Genomic DNA, 20,127 nt, shown 5'->3' with positions numbered 1-20,127 from the left:
CATCCATGTTGTAGCATGTGTCAGAATTTCCTTCCTCCTACACTGAATAATATTCCACTGTATGGATGGACCACATTTTGCTTATCCAATCATCGGTCAGTGGGCACTTGGGTGGCTTCCACCTTTTGGCAATTGTGAATAATGCTACTATAAACATGAGTGTACAAATAACTCTTTAAGTTCCTGCTTTCAATTCTTCGGGGTATATACCCAGAAGTGGACTTGCTGGATCATATGATAATTTTATTCTAAATTGTTTGAGAAGCCGCTCTACTGTTTTTCCTATCAGCTGCACCATTTTACATTCTCAGCAGTGCATAAGTGTTCCCCTACTCTACATCCTTGCCAACACTTGTTATTTTCTGTTGCTGTTTGTTTGTTTTTGATAGTAGCCATCCTAATGGGTATGAGGTGGTATCTCACTGTGGTTTTGATTTGCATTTCCCTAATGACTAGTAATGTTGAGCATCTTTTTATATGCTTGTTGGACATTTATATATCTTCTTTGGAGAAATGTCTATTCCAGTTCTATGCCCATATTTGATCAAGTTATTTGGGGGTTCTTTTTTGTTGTTGTTGTTGAGTTATAGTTCTCTATATATTCTTCATATTAACCCTTTTTCAGATTTGTGATTTGCAACTATTTTCTCCCATTCTCTAGATGGCCTTTCACCCTGTTTATTGTGTCCTTTGATTCACAGAAGTTTTAATTTTTGATATAGTTGAATTTATCTATTTTTACTTTTGCTGCCTATGCTTTTGGTATCATATCCCAAAATGCATTGCCAAATCCAATGTCATAAAGCTTTCCTCCTGTGCTTTCCTCTAAAAGTTTTATAGTTTTAGACTCTGTTTAAGTCTTTGATCCACTTTGAGTTAATTTTTATACATGGTGTAAGGTAAGAGTTCAACTTAATTCTTTTGCAGTCTTTCCCAGCATCATTTGTTGAAAATACTGTTCTTTCCCCATTGAATAATCTTGGCACCCTTGTCAAAAATCATTGGACCATATATGCAAAGTTTTATTTCTGTGCTCTCTATTCTATTCTATTGGCCTATGTGCCTGACCTTATGTCAGTATCACACTGTTTTGATTACTGTACCTTTGTATGCAGTAAGTTTTGAAATCAGAAAGTGTGAGACCTCCAACTTTGCTTTTCTTTCTCAAGATTCTTTTGGCTATTTGGGGCCCACTGAGATTCCATATGAATTTTAGGATGGATTTTTCTATTTCTGCCAAAACTGCTGTTGGGATTTTGAATCTGTAGATCCTGCTGTGTAGTAATGACATCTTCACAATATTAAGTCTTCCAACCCACGAATACAGGGTGTCTTTCCATTTATTTGTGTCTTTAATTTCTTTCAGCAGCACTTGGTAGTTTTCAGTGTACACATCTTTTACCACCTTGGTTAAATTTATCCCAAAATATGTTATTCTTTTTGATGCTATCATAAATGAAATTATTTTCTTAACTTCCTTTTCAGATTGTTCATTGTGAGCATATAGAAACACAACTGATGTTTGTGTGTTGATTTTGTGTCCTACGATTTTGCTAGTGAATGTTATTTTTTAGTTCTAAGAGGGTTGTGGTTTTTCATGGACTCTTTAGGATTTTGTACATGTAAGATCATGTTGCCTGTGAACAGAGATAATTTTACTTCTTCCTTTCGAATTTGGATGCCTTTATTTCTTTTTCTTGCCTAATTGCTCTGGCTAGGACTTCCAGTACTTTGTTGAATAGAAGTGGCAAGAGCAGGTATCCTTATCTTATTCTTGAAATTAGAGGAAAAGCTTTCAGTCTTTCACCTTTGAGTATGATGCTAACTGTGGGCCTTTCATATTTGACCTTTATTATGTTGAGGTAATTTCCCTCTATTCCCTGTTTGTTGAGTGCTTTTATCATGAAAGAGTGTTGCATTTTGTCAAATGCTTTTTGTACATCAATCGAGATGACCATTTTTTTCCTTCTTTCTGTTAATGTGATGTATTACGTGGATTAATTTTCATATGTTGAACCATCAAGTCTGCATTCCAAGAATAAATCCCACTTGGTCATAGTGTATGATCCTTTTAATGTGCTGTTGAATTCGGTTTCCTCCTATTTTGTTGAGGATTGTGGTATCAGTGTTCATAAGAGATATTGGTCTGTAGTTTTCTTGTAGTGTCTTTGTCTGGGTTTGGTATCAAGGTAATGCTGTCCTCTCACTTCACCTTTTGAGTCTCAGCTTCTTCATCTCTAAGATGGAGATAATAATAGAGTCCCTGTTTAGGGCTGTCATGCAGATTAAATGATAAAAATGCACACAAAATGCTTCAGCAGGGCCCAGTTCACAGGAAGCCCTCAAAATATGTTAGAGGATGATAAGGATAATAATAAAAATAATAATAAATAAATAACAGTTCATCTCATAGTTGGACAGCTCAGTAGGCTGGGGCTTAGAGAGTCAGTCTGTATTAGCAGCAGGGCGTCTGTCCAGTAGCAGCATTTAGCAATTTTCCAAGTAAAGGGAGCGAGTGATATTATAGGGCCAAACTAGGAAGCTGTCTCCTGGCCTAACATGTGGTAGAGGCTCACCCAAATTTGTGGAGTCATTTAAAACTTCCTGCTTGCTTTGATTTCTTAATAATGGCTTGACAGTTTTTGAGGAACTGAAAGCAGTGAAGCCTGGCAAGAGACAAACAAAATGTAACACACAGAATTTCTCTCATTCATGGGTTATCAAAGGTTCAAAGGACACAAAGATCAATGGCAATGGTGATGAAGATGATGTGGGTGACATTTTCCAAAGAACTAATGTGTTTTCATTTTTTTAAATACTTTATTTTTTTGAACAGTTTTAGGTTTACAGGAATTTTAGCAGAGAATACAGAGAGTTCCCATATATCCACCCCTCCAATACACACAGTTTCCCCTATTATTAACATCATGCATTAGTGCGGTACATTTGTTACAACTGATGAACCAATATTGATATGCTATTATTAACTAAGTCCATAGTTTACATTAGGGTTCACTCTTTGCGTTGTACGTTCTTTCCTTTTGACAAATGTATAGTGACAAGTATCCACCATTACAGTATCATAAAAAATATTTTCACTGCCCTGAAATCCCCTGTGCCCCTCCTCTTCCTTCTGAGCCCCAGAGCCCCTGTGCCCCTGGCAAGCACTGATCTTTTACTCTCCTTATAGTTTTACTTTTTCCAGAATTTCATACAGTTGGAATCATACGGTATGTAACCTTTTCAAACTAGGTTCTTTCACTAAGCAATATGCATTTAAGATTCCTCCATGTCTTTTTTGTTATTTGATAACTCATTTATTTTTATCACTAGTATTTCATTGTATGGATGTACCACAATTTGTCTATCCATTTACCTTTTAAAGGACATCTTGGTTGCTTCCAGTTTTTGGCAGTTATGAAGAAAGATGCTGTAAGCATGTATCCAAACTAAATGAGTCTTCATGGATATAGAGAACAGACTGTGGTTGCCAAGGGGGAGGGGGTTGAGGGAGAGATGGAGTGGGGGGTTGAGGTTAGCAGATGTGAGCTGTTACATCCAGGATGGAGAAACAACAAGGTCCTACTGTAGAGCACAGGGAACTATATTCAATATCCTGTGATAAACCATAATGGAAAAGAATATTTTAAAAAGAATGTATATATATGTATAACTGAATCACTTTGCTGTACAGCAGAAATTAATACAACATTGTAAATCGACTACATTTCAATAAAATAAATAAATAAACAATATAAATGAGTCTTAAATGTCAACAATAAGAAACCAAACAACCCAACTTAAAAATGGGCAAAAGAGCTCAACAGACACCTCACCAAAGAAAATCTACAGATGTCAAATCAGCATATGAAAAGATGTTAAACATCATACATCATTAAGGAATTTCAAATAAACATGAAATATCTCTTCATTTATTTAGACTACTTTGATTTCTTTCATCAACATTTTGTAGTTTTCTTCATATACCTCTTCATATAGCTAAGTATTTTGTTAGATTTATTCCTAAGCACTTCATTTTTTTTTTTTTTTTGGTGCAAATGTAAATGGTGTTGTGTTTTTAATTTCATATTCCACTTGTTCATTGTTGGTATATAGGAAAGCAATTGACTTTTGTATATTAATCATGTATTCTGCAACCTGGGTACAATTGCTCATTAGTTCCAGGAGGGCTTTCTGTCGGTTCTTTGGGATTTTCTGCATAGACAATCATGCCATCTGCAAAATGGGCAAAAGATCTGAACAAACACCTCACCAAAGAAGATTTCTTTTTCCTTCCCAATCTATCTTTTATTCTCTTTTCTTGCCTTGTTGCATTAGCTAGGACATACAGTACAATGTTGAAAATGAGTGGTGAAAGGGGACATCTTCACCTTATTCCTGATCTTAATTGGAAAGTTTCTAGTTTCTCACCATTAAATATGACGTTAGCTTTAGGGTTTTTATAGATGTACTTTATCAGGTTGAGGAAGTTCCCCTCCATCCCTAATTTGCCCAGAGTTGTTGTGGTGGTTCGGTGGTTTGTTAGTTTATCATGGATGGTGTTTAATTTTGTCAAATGCTCTTTTTGCATCTACTGTTATGATAATGCGATTTCTCTTCTCTACGCTGTTGATGTGATGGATTACATTAATTGATTTCCAAATGTTGAACCAGCCTTGCATACCTGGAATAAATCCCACTTGACTGTGGTGTAGAAGTCTTTTTATACATCACTGGATTCAATTTGCTAATATTTTGTTGAGGATTTTGCATCTATGTTCATGGGAGGTATTGGTCTGCAATTTTCCTGTTTTGCAATATCTTTATCTGGTTTTGCTATTAGAATAAGCTTGGCCTCACAGAATGAGCTGGGAAGTGTTCTCTCTTCTTCTATTTTCTGGAAGAGATTATTTAGAACTGATATCATTCTTTCCTTAATGTTTGATAGAATTGACCAGTGAACCCATCCAGGCCTGGTGCTTTCCATTTTGGAAGGTTATTCATTATTGATTCAAATTCTTTACTAGATATGAGTCTATTCAGAGTATTTATTTCTCCTTGTGTGACTTTCAGTAGATTGTGTCTTTCAAGGAAATGGTCCACTTCATTAAGTTATAAAATCTGTGGGCATAGAATTATTCATAATATTCCTTTATTATCCCTTCAGTGTCCATGAGATCAGTAGTGATGCCATCGCTTTCATTTCTGATTTGAGTAATTTGTATCTTCTCTCTTTTTTTCTTGGTTATCCTGCTAGAGGTTTGTCAATTTTATTGATCTTTACAAAAAAAAAAAAAAAGCTCTTTATTTTGCTGACTTTTCTCTCTTGTTTTCCTGCTTTTTATTTCATTCATTGCTTCTTTTCTTGTGCTTGTGGTAGGCTTATATTGCTCTTCTTTCTCTAGTTTCATAAGGTGGAAGCTTAGATCTTTTCAAATGTATGCCTTCAATGCCATAAACTTCCCTCCAAGCACTGCTTTCACTGCATCTTGCAAATTTTCATAGGTTGTATTTTCATTTTCATTTAGCTCAAGATAAATTTTTATTTCCCATGAGACTCCCTCCTTGACCCATCTGTTATTTAGAGGTGTGTTGTTTAATCTCCAAATATTTGGGGATTTTCCAGCTGTCTTTCTGGTATTGGTTTCTAGCCTAATTCCACTGTGTTCTGAAAACGTACTTTGCATAATTTCTATTCTTTTACATTTGTTGAGGTATATTTTGTGGCCTGGAATGTGGTCTGCTTCATGAATGTTCCATGGGAGCTTGAGAAAGATGTGTGTTTTGTTGCTGTGGGATGAAGCTGTGTGGTTGCCAGTTAGATCCAGATGATGATAGTGCTATTCAGTTCAACTTCATTCTTCCTAATTTTCTGCCTGGTGGGTCTGCCCGTCACTGACCCAGGGCTGTTGAGGTCTCCAGCTACCATGATGGATTCATCTGCTTCTCCTTGCAGTCCTATCAGTTTTTGCCTTCCATACTTTGATGCTCTATTGTTGGGTACATACAATGAAGGACTGTTATGTCTGCTTGGAGAATCGACCCCTTCATCACTATGTATCGCCTCTCTTTATCCCTGATAACTTTCCTTCCTCTGAAGTTGGCTCTGCCTGAAATTAATAGAGCTACTCCTGCTTTCTTCTTGTGTTTCAGTATTTTAAGTGCCAAAGTGTTTGGTAGGAATTTGAAAAGTGGGTAAAGGCACAGTCATTTGAATCAGGCAAACCTGGGAACAAGCCAAGCGAGTCAAAGTGGCTGACTGTGGGCACACGTAATCGTTCTATGCCTCAGTTTCCTCATCTAAGAAATGAGTAACTATCGGACCTACTGTACAGCACAGGGAACTATATTCAATATCTTGCAGTAACCTGTGATAGAAAAGAATCTGAAAAAGAATAGATATTATATATATGTATAACTGAATCACTTTGCTGTACACCTGAAACTAACACAACATTGTAAATCAACTAGACTTCAATAAAAAATTAAATTTTTTTTAAATGAGGAACTATCCCTTTGAATTATTGTGAAGATGAAACGGGATAATGCAGTAAAGCACTTAGCAAATTTCCTGGCATTTGTGTAATTACACATAATGTGTCATTAATATATTCTACTAATATATGCAGTTATATTATTATCTATTCATATACTATAAGCTATTATTAATATAAGCTATTGGTTATAATTATATTGTGGGACATCAGTATAGATTTCTAAGTCCAAGTACTCTCTATGAAAGTTGGATGAGGCACTCTGAGAAGAGTGACTTAGAAAATATTTGCAAAGTCTCAGGCTGGAGTGGATGGCTCATAGGCAGTGTCCTGAGAAGACAGAGGACTTCGCACGTGCCCTGCAGCCCATAGTCTAGGGCGCCGGGGCCAGGGGGGGATGTGATATTTCCTCCTTGGTGCCGAGTTTTACTCATTCTTCTTATTAAAGTGGTTACACAGGAGGTTTCTGACGCCACTGACAAATCACTGTCTGGGGTCTCTCTCTTTTGAGGGAAATGTGGTCACACCAGGGCCCCTATTGAAAAATAGATCATCTTTGGTTAGATAAATTCTGATTAGCTTTTAAGAAGCAACAGTAATAATTAAACACATGGGAAAAACCTTCATTGTACACCAAGGCTTTTAAAAGGTAGTTATAAAACTATGTTTTGTGGTGTGAGCTCAATTGTGTTTAAACTTTTTAAAAAGATTGTAAGCATAGAGAAAAGACTGGAAGGATGTGAACCACCGTGTTCTCGGTGCCTGCCTCTGGGGGACGGGAGTCTAAGTGATTTTAATGTCTTCTTTGTGTTTTTCTCTAGTTCTCATTTTCTGCATTATTACAAAAAACATGTTATTTTAAAAATGAATAGAACAAACAACAATTATGACAAAACCTCCCCTTAACTTTAACACTTGCAGTAAATGGACAGTTGTCACTTGCCAACTGACCTTTCTGGTTTGTGTTGGGCCATTTCTGCTGTCTTGCCACTCGGGACAACCAAAAGGATACTGGCATGGGATCAGAGAACTATCAAGTGGCCAATTCCTGGCCAATTCCCCCCGAGTTACCTCTTGCCTCTGTGTTGCCTGACGCCCTACCCCAAAACTGGGCATCTATTCTGGGTCTGCTGTCAGGGTCTGGTGACCCTCCACTCACTAGCTGTGTGGCCTTAGGCAAGTCACTTAACCTCTCTGACCCTCAGCATCCTCCTCTTAAAATGAGGATTGCAGTGACTGTCCAGCCAGATGAAGTGGTTAGCACATTGGGGCCCCCAGTGTCAGTGGCACTAGTTATTCCTTGTTATTCCTGTTATTCCTGGCTCTGACTGTCCCCCTTCTGCATTTCAGTCTGCAGACGTCGACAACCATCACGCACTCATTGAATATAATGAGGCCGAAAGCAGCTTTGTTCTCCACGACTTCAATTCCTGCAACGGCACGTTCGTCAATGAGTGCCACATTCAGAACGTGGCTGTGAAGCTCCTACCCGGAGACATCCTGAGGTTTGGGTCCAGAGGGCTGACCTACGAACTGGTCATCGAAAACCCAGCCTCGGTGAGTCCAGGCCCTGCGGGGGCGGGGGGGGAGGGCGGGGTGCAGAGGTGCCGTGTTGTGTCACCTTCCGTGCAGCCTAGGGCTCGGGTACGGCCACAGGTGGAGTTCGTCTGGAGCGCGTCACTCTTCCTTTCGCGATTCTGCGAAGTTCAGCCCCATCGCGTGGGTGCCCGGGGAGAGCGAGTCCTCGCGCCCTCTTCTGGGCATTTCGTGGAATTACATGCAAGGGTTGCCTAGCGACCAGCCCAGAGCGAGAGCGTTTTCCTGAAAAGTGAAGCTTGGCGAGGGGAGGTGGAAAGCAGGTGTGTGCTTTTGAAGATGCAGAGATGGATGCTTCCTTTTTAGGTAGATCAGTGCTCTGCAACTTCCTAGCTTTGCGACCTCGGCCAGGCTTCTCTGCGTGCCTGGGTCTTGGTCTTCTCAGCGGTGCAGGGCGTTGAGAGAGTATCTATGTATAAAAAGTCAAAGTCTCTGGCCAGAGTAGACACTCAAGGCCTGCCAGCTGTTATCACACCGTATCAGAAATGTTCCCGGGATCAGGACCTAAGGTATGGCCCCAGGTTAAGCGGAACGTAAGCCAAAATTCGCCCAGCAAAGCTCAGTCACCAGAAGTATCTGGTTCAGTAGGGAGGCAGGATGGGGGCTGGTTAGCAACACAGTCCTGGGTCAGAACCCCAGCTCTGCCACTGGCCTACTCGGTGCGCTCTTGCACAAGCCATTGGACCCCTCGGAACCTCGGTTTCCTCATCTACAAAATGGGGCCAACGACAGCAATGACCTTGCAGGCTTATCTCGAGGGCTAAATGAGATGGTTCTAACTGTAAAACTCCCAGAATAATATCCATTCGTGGTGAGCACACAATTAATACCTGTCGTGTGTGTCCCAGAGAGACGGCGTGTTAACCTCACTCCCCAGCACCAAGAACGCTGCATGGAGTGAGACCTCCGAGGCTTAAAGTCCTTTCGGGGACGAGGCTGGGTATAAATAAATAAAGTTTAGAGAATCTAGACAGAACCCTGGGGTGTGGGTCCCCTAGGCAGCCCTAAATACTCACTCAGAGAAGATCAGCACCGTCCCTCAGGCTGCAGGGCCCGTGACACCGCATCCACCACGTTTGGCTTTGAAAACCTGGGACAGTTTTGTCCTGCTGCTTCTCAGCCCCCTTTCCTCCTTGGGCCAACATTAAAGTGTGCTCACTTGTGGGATGCACTGGGATCCACTGGCCGCCCTGAGGAGGGGCTCCTGACATAGAAGGTGTTGACCTGATCAGGGGTTCTCAACATGGGTTCTAAGGATCCCCCTCGTCAGAAGCACGTGGGGAGCAGACCCACAGTGCAGATGTGGGCTTCACCCCAGGCCTGAGGACTCATACTTAGGATTCCCAGATGAAATACAGGACACGCAGTTAAATCTGAATTTCAGAGAAGCAACAAATCATTGTTATGTGCAGGTGTGGCCCAACTATTGCAAGGAACCACTTATGCTAAAATAATTATTTGGTGTTTATCTGAAATTCAGATTTAACGGACACCCTATAGTTTATTATATATTGATTTATTCATTTCTTTATTTATGCGAAATCTGGCAACCATACACATCCTCCCTGGGAGCAGGGCCTGGGAATATGCATTCTCACAAGCTCCCTGATGATTCTGATGCACCGCCAATAGGAGGGAAACCGAAATTTAGAATCATTTGTATGGAACACTTACAGAAATTTTTAGGGATCAAAGAAAAGGGGATTTCACACTCCCAAGCCTGAAAATCCAAGTTCATGAAGTTTGATTCAATGTGCCCCAACATGTCTGATTCCAAGAAATTTTCAGGAATGTTCAGTAAAATTACAGGTTCCCAGGCCCCCTCCCTGGGAAATTCTGACTCTGTGGCTTGCCTGTGGGCAGAAGAATAGGGGAGCAGCAAATAATATCTGCATTTTTTTCTTTTTTTTTCCTACAAAGATATTTATTGAAATATTATTGATAGGGGCATAAAATTTGAAACCTAAATTTCCATCCAAAGGAGGCATTGTTTAATTAATTATATTGTTTAATATATTATAAGGAGTTTAATATATTATAAGGAGTTTGTTTATATATGGAATACTGTTCTGCCTTTTTAAAACACAGCTTTCTTGAGACATAATTGACATGCCATAAACGGCACATGTTTCAAGTCTGTAAGTGGATGGGCTTTGACATATGGGTACACCTGTGAAACCATAGCCACAATCAAGACAGTGAACAGCTCCTTCATCCTCCAAAGTTTCCTCCGGATCACAGCATGTGTTTGTTTGCTTGCTTGCTCTTAACAGCTTCACTGAAGTACAATTTACATAACAGAAACTTCACCCATTTGAAGTGTCCAATTCAATCAATTTGAATATATTGATGGAGTTGTGCAGCCATCACCACAACCTGCTTTCAGAACACTTTCATCCATTTCTATCACCCCAAACCTCGGAGAAACCTTGGAGGTATTTCATTTTGGGGTTTGTTTTTAACTTTTAATTTTCAAAATTATGGTAAAATACACATAAAATTTACCATCTTAACCATGTTTAAGTGTACAGTTCACAGTGGCATTAAATCTATTCACACTGTTGTGCAGCCATCATCCCCATCCATCATCAGAACTTTGTTCATCTTCCCAAACTGAAACTCTAAGCCCATCAAATCAAACCCCCTGCTTCCTTCCTCCCCTCCCACCATGCTGTGTCTGTGAATTGGACTATTCTAGGTTCCTCATATAAATGGAATCTTACATTGTTTGTCCTTTTGCGATCATCTTATTTCACTTAGTATGATATCCTCATGGTTCATTCCAGTTGAATATTTCATTGTATGGATTCACCACATTTTGTTTATCTGCTCATCCATCCATGGCCACTTGGGTTGCTTCCACCTTTTGGCCATTTTGAGTAAGTTTGTTATGCACACGGGTGTACAACTATGGAATGGGGACTTTATTTTACAAGGTGCTTCTTATATAATTGTGGGAAACAGTGATGACGACCTCTAACCTTGAGTAGATAAGACGGAAGAAGATGCTTTGTAAGAAGAGAAACCAGGAGAGCAGCAGGAGGAATCACTGACGTGAACAGCACTGTGCTAAGCAATTCACCTGCTCTCCCTTATTTCACGCTCATAGCAACCTATGAGATGGGTTCTCCCATGATCCCCATTTTACAGACAAGGAATCCGAAACTCAGAGAGGTTAAGTAATTTCCCCAGGGCCACACAGCTTGTCAGTGCAAATTAAACACTATCCCCACTTGTGGAAAAAGGAGGGGAGAAAACCATTTAGTCTGATGCTAGCTGGAGCAGTAGCCTTGACTGGTTTTCACACCGAGGAAAGCATACTCTCACGGTCACTCGAATATACACGGATTTTTTCAATTCTTATTCCTACACGCACTTGCACCTTGCTTCATTCCTCGGTTGACTGCAGGCAGCTGCACAAGTGTTCCCCTGGCCTGTGCCCAGGGCACTTTGCAGGACTCTCCCCAACCCCATCTTCTCAAAAGCGCTCTCTGCCGGGGCATCCCCAGCTTGAGAAGCTTCCATCCATGATGCTCATATTCATGGAGGGGTCCTTTGCAGCGTCCGTGTGAGGGCGGCCTGTGGACTGACTGACACCTTCCTACAAATTGCACTTCCTGATGACTCCAACCTGCTGGCTGTTTAAAAGAAGAGAAAGGAAGAGGGGAAAAAGGGAGAGGTATTGAAGAGCATCTCTCATCAAATATTTTGAAGCCCAGTTTTTCTAAAAAAATTCGTGGCCCTCTTGCTTCAGGCCTATTCTTGTTTCCAATTGATTTTGGGGTCCCTGGTGAGGGCGCTGTGTTTCCTCCTTGGATGGAGTTTCCACGGAGGACTGCCCTGATATCATACAGATTAAGTATGATGAGAACTGTTCTTCTCCCGACAAAGAGTTCCCAAATGAAAGCATTTAGTTCAGGTGTTGTGGTGACCCTAACCAATAGAGGAGGGTGTGACAGCATTTTACTGGGGGAGGGGGGTGAGGTGCGGGGCGCTTAGGAATCCAGATGTGTGTGCAGATGTCACAGTGGTTAGAGCACGTGCCCTGAGGTCAGGCTGACTCCAGCGCCGTCCCAGCCCTGCTCTTGACCGGCTTTTATACTGGACGTGCACAAATCATCTACCTCTCAGAGCCTCGGTCCCCACTCCTGTAACAATAGTTCCTACCACCTTGAGTGACTGTGGTATTAAGTGGGCAAAGTGCGTAAATTGCTTAGTCCAGCGTCTGGCACCTAATAAGCACATGATAACCCTCAGCTTTAGAGTCAAGCAAACCAGCATGGAGCAGCCAAGATGCCTCCTTTGTAAGTGTCCTTTTGGACAGGGAAACCTCCCAAGACCTGCCCCCGCTAGCAGATAAATATATTTGCAGATAAATTACCCATAGAATAACATACAAGATGGAAAAATATAAAGAAAAACTCTTGTTTGACAAAGTGCATTGGCAAGCAGGTTGTGCCCAGGACCATCCTTTTTTTTTTTTTTTTTTTTGCGGTCGCGGGCCTCTCACTGTTGTGGCCTCTCCCGTTGCAGAACACAGGCTCCGGACGTGCAGGCTCAGAGGCCAAGGCTCACATGCCCAGCCGCTCTGCGGCATGTGGGATCTTCCCGGACCGGGTCACAAACCCGTGTCCCCTGCATCGGCAGGTGGACTCTCAACCACTGCGCCACCAGGGAAGCCCCCAGGACCATACTTTGTAAATTATACCTCTCTCATCAAAGTATAACCTAGGGCTGCCATATTGCACAACTCCAGGGTCACCATTCACAACGTAGTCCATGTGGATGGCGCCCACTGAAACTGTGCAGGACAAAACCCGCAGGGCCATCTGCAATGCCCTGAAGCAACCGTTGATTAATCCCGTAGAGTCTTGGCACCAGGCGTGGGAAATTGAAGTCCCAGAGTCAGGTGTGCTGCCGTGTTGTGGGTTTTGTATGTTGTTGCCTTTACTCGTGCTTTCTGAGCTCTGGGAAAGGAGGTGTGGAAACAAGCTGTGCTAGTCACAGTGGCGCCGTTCTTACAAGGCAGCTGAGTAAGGAAACCCACGTCACCCATATGTATCCATCATGTCTTTCTCTGTTCTGAAATATGGCAAAACGGATGGAAATGGCCAGAATGAAAAAGGAAGCCAGGCGCCACAAATGACGTGCCGAGTTGTTCCATGAGGGGGTTGACAGCTCCTTGGCGGCAGCCCCCATCCCCATGACGGCCTGTGTCTGGCCTTCCCTGTAGCCTGCTCTGCCCTGTTCCCAGTCCAGCCAGACTCTCCCACGTGGCTCCTGGATACTGTCTTCTGTCCCTGCAATGTCATGACGTCCTGTCTTGCGAGAAGAGCGCCCTCTGTCGGCCAATATTCCTTGCTGCTTTAATGGGGAAGCTCTGCAGAACACAATCGAGAAAGCAAGGCCTTTGGAGTTAGATGGACCCAAGTTGAAATGCCAGCTGCAACTGACTTTACCTTTCTGAGCTTCAATTTCCAATTTCTGCCAAGGAGCTACTCATTAATCCCAGGTCCCCTTTCCCCCTTCAGTTGTTTTTATAGAGGTCCCTGGGACCACCCCTATCATGGCATAAACTGAGGCTCAGAGAGTTTCAGTGACTTCCCCAAGGTTAGGCATCAGTCATATAGATCCAGAGACAGGATTAAAAGCCAGCTCTCCTGAGTCCCTTGGAGGCTTTTCCTAATAGCACGAAGCATCGTGGGGCCGTGAGAGCCCAGGCAGGTCCTTCACTGCCCAGCGGTTAATGAAGGTCTTGCAATTCCCAGTCCAACCTGCAATTTCACACGCTGACAGGGGATGATTCATTATGTGGGTAAAAACGAAAGCCACTGATAATAGGAGAAACTGCATTTTCAGTTATCTGGCTTCCTTGCTTGTTTGGCTCCACTAACTTTTTTTTTGGCTACACCAATGCAGGATCTTAGTTCCTCAACCGGGGATCAAACCTGCACCCCCTGCATTGGAAGCGTGGAATCTTAACCACTGGACGGTCAGGGAAGTCCCTGGCTCCACTAACTTTTTTTCTTTAATTATTTTATTTATTTTATTTATTTATTTTTGGCTGTGTTGGGTCTCCATTGATGCGCGCGGTCTTTCTCTAGTTGCGGCGAGCGGGGGCTACCCTTCATTGCAGTGCGCGGGTTTCTCACTGCGGTGGCCTCTCTTGTTGCGGAGCATGGGCTCTAGGTGCATGCGCTTCAGTAGTTGTGGCATGCGGGCTCAGTTGTTGTGGCTCGCGGGCTCTAGAGCACAGGCTCAGTAGTTGTGGCCCATGGGCTTAGTTGCTCCGCGGCATGTGGGATCTTCCTGGACCAGGGCTTGAATCCCTGTCCCCTGCATTGGCAGGGGGATTCTTAACCACTGCGCCCCCAGGGAAGTCCATCCACTAACTCTTTACCAGGGATATTGCTGCCGTTCCTGGACAAATTCAGTTGCCCCCTTTCTTCTTCTATTTTGACGATGGTGATCATACCTGATGGCTAATGTTTTATGCTCATTTATTATGGACCAGGAAGTGTTCCCAGCATTTCACGTGCACTATCTCACCCACTTCTCACAGACTAAGAAATGGCTGTTAGTATCCCTATGTCTTCCAGACAAGGCACAGAAATGACACACTCGTCAGGGTCCCAGAGAAGGAGCAGAGCCGGGAGCCGGACCAGAGTCTGTGTGACGCCGGATCCCAAGGTCTTAACCCGAGGTCGGCACGTTATGGCCCAGGGCCAAGTGCGGGCCATCGCCTGCTTTTGTAAAGTTTCCTGGGAACACAGCCAACCCATTCATTTCAGTATTGCCTGTGTTGTCGGCTACAACGGCAGAGTAAGCTGGGCAGATCCTATGGCCCACAGGGCTGGAAATGCTTACTGTCTACAGAAAACGTTTACCAGCCTCTGCTTGTAACATTATGCAGTACTGCCTCTTTCATTTGACTTGGTTTCTAAAAGAAGAACTTAAAATAGAGGGGGGAGCTGGGGAGAAAGAACTCACTCAGATTGAGCCTTACTGTGTGCCAGGAAATGTGCTGGTTAATTGCTTAAGTTTACTGAGGAATAAGAAGAAACAGACAAGCTGGAAAACTAAACTTTGAACAGTCTTTTCAATACCTCTTTAAAAAAGAGCTGGAAATATGTGGTTCTAAATATACATACACATATATATGCATTTGCAAATATAGTAATAATATAATTACATTGACATGGATCTGATAAATATACTAGACATTAACATATTATATATACAACAGATGCATATTACAAATTTTGCCTGTTTCTTCAACTGGAAAGTTTTCTTTTAAAACTGTGGACTGTTGGGAACTCCCTGGTGGTCCAGTGGTTAGGACTCAGTGCTCTCCGTGCTCTCACTGCTGAGGGCCTGGGTTCAATTCCCGGTCAGGTAACTAAGATCCCACAAGTGCACGGCGAGGCCAAAAAACGAAATAAATGAAACTATGGAATGTCTTCCCTGAGTCACTTTTGAAGCAGAAATTTGGGGTTTGTAGTCTGAAGCCTGCTGTAGCTAGAGAACTATTTATCTATCAAAGTTTCTCTAAGCAGCGTTTTACTACTTGTCTTATGATTGGTTCCTTGGTCTTAAATCATTCTTCTCTGGAGATGCTGCTTTACTTTTATAAGTTGAAAGGTAAATTTGGTGCATGATGACAGTCTGGTGGGTTTTATTTGAGCATGTCATAACCTTTAAAACAACTTTCACTCTGAGTACATAGTGATGCTTATGCTAAAGTCTCAGTAAGCATACTGTCCAGGAAATTTGATTGTTTGCAAGTGTCAGAAAACCAACTAAAACTAGCCTAGGCAAAAAAAAAAAAAAAAAAAAAAGCTCATGGAACTGAAAAGGCCAAAAGCTGCAGCTTAGGCCCAGCTGGATCCAGGCGCCCAAATCATGGTCAGGAATCTGACTCTTTCTTCCCTGTTAGCTTCCCAATCTCAGACAGACTCTTGCCTCACCTGTAGGAAAGTAGCCACCAGCAGCCCCAGCATCCTACAAAGTAGCAGTTCCAGGGAAAGAGCCAGCATCTTCATTGGCAGTGGCTTGGATCACGTGGCTTCCCCTGAACCAATCCCTGAGGCCAGGGGCAAGGAATGCTCTGATTGGCCAGGCCTGGGTTATGGTCTCACCCGTGGGGTGGAAGGGTCAGAATTCTATGGACTCAGGATTGTCAGGGAAAGGGTGTCTTCCCTGCAAAAAAATTAAGGTGCCCATCCAAAAGACGGAAGAAATGGATGCGGGGGACGCAAAAACAAAGAAGATGTCCATGACATTAGGAAGCATTCCTATTGCCTAAGTGGAGCCTTCCGAACGGGATTTGCTACTAGGGATGTGGGGGGAGGAAAATGACGAATAATCCACTTTTCCATTGGAAAAGTCCAAGGCCAGTCTCCAAGGAAGCAGAGTTGCTCATTTCTCTCCTGTGGTGAACTGGTGTGATGAGAAGCTCAGAGTCAGGGCCTTAGTTGTCCATCCCCAAGAAGGATGGCATTTCTATGTCCCTGGGACCTCTGAATAGGGCCCGTTCTTGAGGAGGATGTGGCTTTACTGTACCGGGGTTTGAGGAGCCGGCAACGGAGTGAATGACCAGAGAGCATGGTGCCCTTCAGAACAAAACCTGTTTCTTGTCAAGCTTTGTCATCTCCTACCTGAGCTTATAGGATTTCCTCTACCCTGTGCTCTTACAGGTCCTGTGGGGACTTACTGATGTGATGAGAACTCCTGAGGCTGGGTGTTTTATATTAAAGGCGATTTCCCGAGACCAGTGAAGTGGAGGGCACGGGGCAGCAGGCAGCCTCAGGCTCGGCCTCCGCAGCAAAAACTCACACAAAAGGACCCCTGAGGCTGTGTTGTCACCAGATGTCTACAGGCGATGCAGATGACATCGGGGGAGGTGGAGACGGGAGCGCGGGCTGAACCCTTAGCATCCTGCTGAGACAGAACGCGGACCCGGCCAGGAACCTGGCCGCGTCCTGCTTCCTCTGGCAGACCACACCCTTTGTTACCAAATCAGAACTACGTTGCTCCTTCTCTGAACTTAGTTGATGATCCTTCATTCATTCATTCATTCATTCCGTCTCTCTATCTGGCAAGACCGAATTGAAGCAGGCCAAGTCTAGGGGTAGCAAAAGCTATTTGCAAAAATCCGGCTGTTTTCTCATTAGCTTCTATTTCCCATTTAATGGACTGACCAGGAAGCTGATTAGAACTTGAAAGGAAAGGAAAAACCATAAGATTGAAGATTTACAAGAAAATGGGAAAATTAGATGGGCCAGATCTCCTTTAACACAGCTGGGAAAACCCCAAACGAATGGCTTTTCTGAACAGCTCAAAGAGACTTAATTCTTTTAAGTTCCAAAACCTAAAAATAATGTATAACTTGGCGGTTCTGTGTTCTAAATGTATAACCCTGATTTCTCACACTGAAACCCCGTACATGATTTACCCTTTTCTTGGGGACATAGAATTATTACCCGTCTCTGAGTTACGGTGACATCCCGGGACTTGTTGAGATAAAGGCCATTTGTCCTGGCACCATGTAGCCCCCTCTCCTGGCTTCTGAGTTCTACTGGCCATGTTTTCTAGTCTCCATTCTGCCTTTCCAGGTCCATGGCTCCTCCATGCTGTGGTCAGTGTGCCTGCTCGCCACCATCACCCCTACCCCCCAGGCCCTTCCATACTGTGGGAATTAAGCTCCACATCTATGTATGTTAAATTCTTCTGTAAGGAAGCCGGTCTCTTCTCCCTCCTTTATGTATTTACTCACTAATGTATCTATGTCAGTATGGATCCATGTATACTGATTTTACACTTTGAGTTATAATCCAATACTCATTAACTATTACTTTGCTCAAATTCTTCCAGCCTTGGCCACTGGGAGCTCTTTCAGGTTGGTTGCTGTGTCCTTGAGCATCTCCCCACCTTTTCATTTTGGGCACTTCCTTACTCTCTGCTGTTACAAGGTGTGCCAGGCTTATCATGTATTTTCCCCATCCCAGCCCCAGAATCAAAGTGCTTTTTATTTGCACTATATTTGCCAACTGTTCAGCTCAGTCAGCGAACACCTACCATGAGTAGTAGGCACTCTGCTGGGTGCCAGCACAGCCAACGATTGGCTGGTAAATATTTAATGACCAGCTCTCTGGAAAAAGTAAAGTACATGGATGCATAGCATAAGGTTTACTGATATAAAGAATGTGTAGCACAGTCTTTCCATGTAACAAGAAATGCAGTACTCTTTCTTGTAAATTCTATATAGCCAGCTGAGTCTCACAGAATGCTTTCATTGACTTTAGGTGAACTCTTGTATCCATAGCCAATTTCTCATTGCAGTTGACGAATGAGAGAGTTCCCAACCTGAGCACTCGTGGGTATTTTTGGATATTTTGGATTTATGAATAATACAAGTGAAAAAAGAAAGACGTTAGAACTTCACATGTTCATCAGTGACATGAGTGACTTTGTTGCTGCATCAGATAATAATTTTCAAATACTCGAAGAACGTTTCCTCAATTTTTTTTTCTATTCATAACATAATGGCTAAGACACAACATGCTTTTGTATAATCTGCACTGTTAACATTTTCTCCATTATCATCTTAAGTCTAGGCAATCAACAAAACAAACAAAGAAACAAAATCGAACTGTACATGAACCACCATTATTAAACCTATTTATAAAATTTTTAAAAATCAAGCCCTGATTTATAGCATTTCCTGATTTCTATGGTGTAATACGCCCTCCACGGTCAACTTCAAGCTCCCAATGACACATCCCTGAATACAGAGATGGAAAGAGAGGTGTGGTAACACATCACTGTGTAGCATTTCCAACAGACACATATAGTAGAGTGAAATAACCTCAAGAGCATAGGTAATAATAAAATAGAGTAAAATAATTAGGAAGGGGTGAGTTTTAAGTTTGTATCACCTTTGTTTCTGATATAATTTAAGTGTAAATTTATGTAAGTTAATTCTTACTAATGGCTGTGTTTATCAACCAGTTGGCAAAATTCCTGGACATTTAACAATCGGTTCTCGTGGGCGGGTACCAGCTGACCCCAGGACTCCTCTGGTACAGCAGTAAACATACCACAGGTCTTCCCGGATGGAGGCTGGGGTCCTCTGAGCTGCTTCCAGGGCGTGGCATGTACCAGATGAATAACACTTCCATAAGACAGTTGTCAGTGTTCCTAGAAAATCCCATTTCTAAGTAGCCCATGTGATGTCTTGTGGTTTTTCACACCATCTAATGTTCATTTCCTTTTTTTAACTCGGAAAATATCCTATCATTCACTAACCAATCATCTAAGATCCGTTTGTGAGTATGGAAAGCAGGTAATAAATCATGACTTCGAGTAACCTAGAAGTCCTAAGAGCACAGGTATTGGAGTCCAATAGTGTCACCACTTCCTGGCTGTGAGACCTTGGGCAAGTCATTTAACCTCTCTGAGCTTCAGTTTCTTAATCCACACAATGAGGGGTAAAATGCCTCCTGCAAGGTTATTCTGGAGATCAGATGAGACCACATGCATTAAGTGCCCAGCACAGTCTGTGGCACATCTGAGGCTTCTCTACACAGTGGCTCATAGCCGTTGTATTGTCCACAATTACTTACAAATGGCAGAGCACATAACAAGCTCTCCAAGGGCAAGGTCTAAGTTTCCACCTTCTCTGCAGGCTCCAGGGCTTCCTGGCAGAATTCATGTGTACTGTAGGCACTCGATGTGCAAACTACTTCCAATTTTTTTTAGGGTCTCCCTTTCAACTTATACTCTTTACAGGGTTAGAAGCAGATATTGGAGAAATAACACAAAGAACAAGTAGATAATTTGAAAGAAAATGGATAGTGACTTCTTGAGTAAATCATTGACTCATGTTTTTTAAAGCTAATATAAATTCACCTGTGGATGTGGTCGTGGTTAACCAGGTGGTTGACAACCTGCTATTTTAAAGGTAGTATGGAAAAGAAATCAGGAGTATCACATATGCTATCTCAAAAACAAAACAAAAAAACCAACCATGGTAACA

General features: G+C 42.5%; 1 protein-coding gene across 1 annotated transcript in view; it reads left to right on the top strand.

Annotated features, from left to right (window-relative positions):
* LOC309808834 (forkhead-associated domain-containing protein 1-like) overlaps window positions 1-20,127 on the top strand; it is a gene marked incomplete at both ends in the record, with an annotated part of 100,346 nt that overhangs the window by 11,519 nt on the left and 68,700 nt on the right. The window contains one exon of the mRNA XM_082629407.1: window positions 7,845-8,051. Within this exon, the coding sequence (XP_082485533.1) occupies window positions 7,845-8,051 (207 nt within the window). The remainder of the gene's footprint in view (window positions 1-7,844; window positions 8,052-20,127) is intronic.

The sequence above is a fragment of the Mesoplodon mirus genome, assembly GCF_964341445.2.
Source record: "Mesoplodon mirus genome assembly, chromosome: 7".
NCBI classification, from domain to species: Eukaryota; Metazoa; Chordata; class Mammalia; order Artiodactyla; family Ziphiidae; genus Mesoplodon; species Mesoplodon mirus.
Note: the sequence above shows the minus strand (reverse complement) of the source record. Positions and strands in the feature narration are given on the sequence as shown.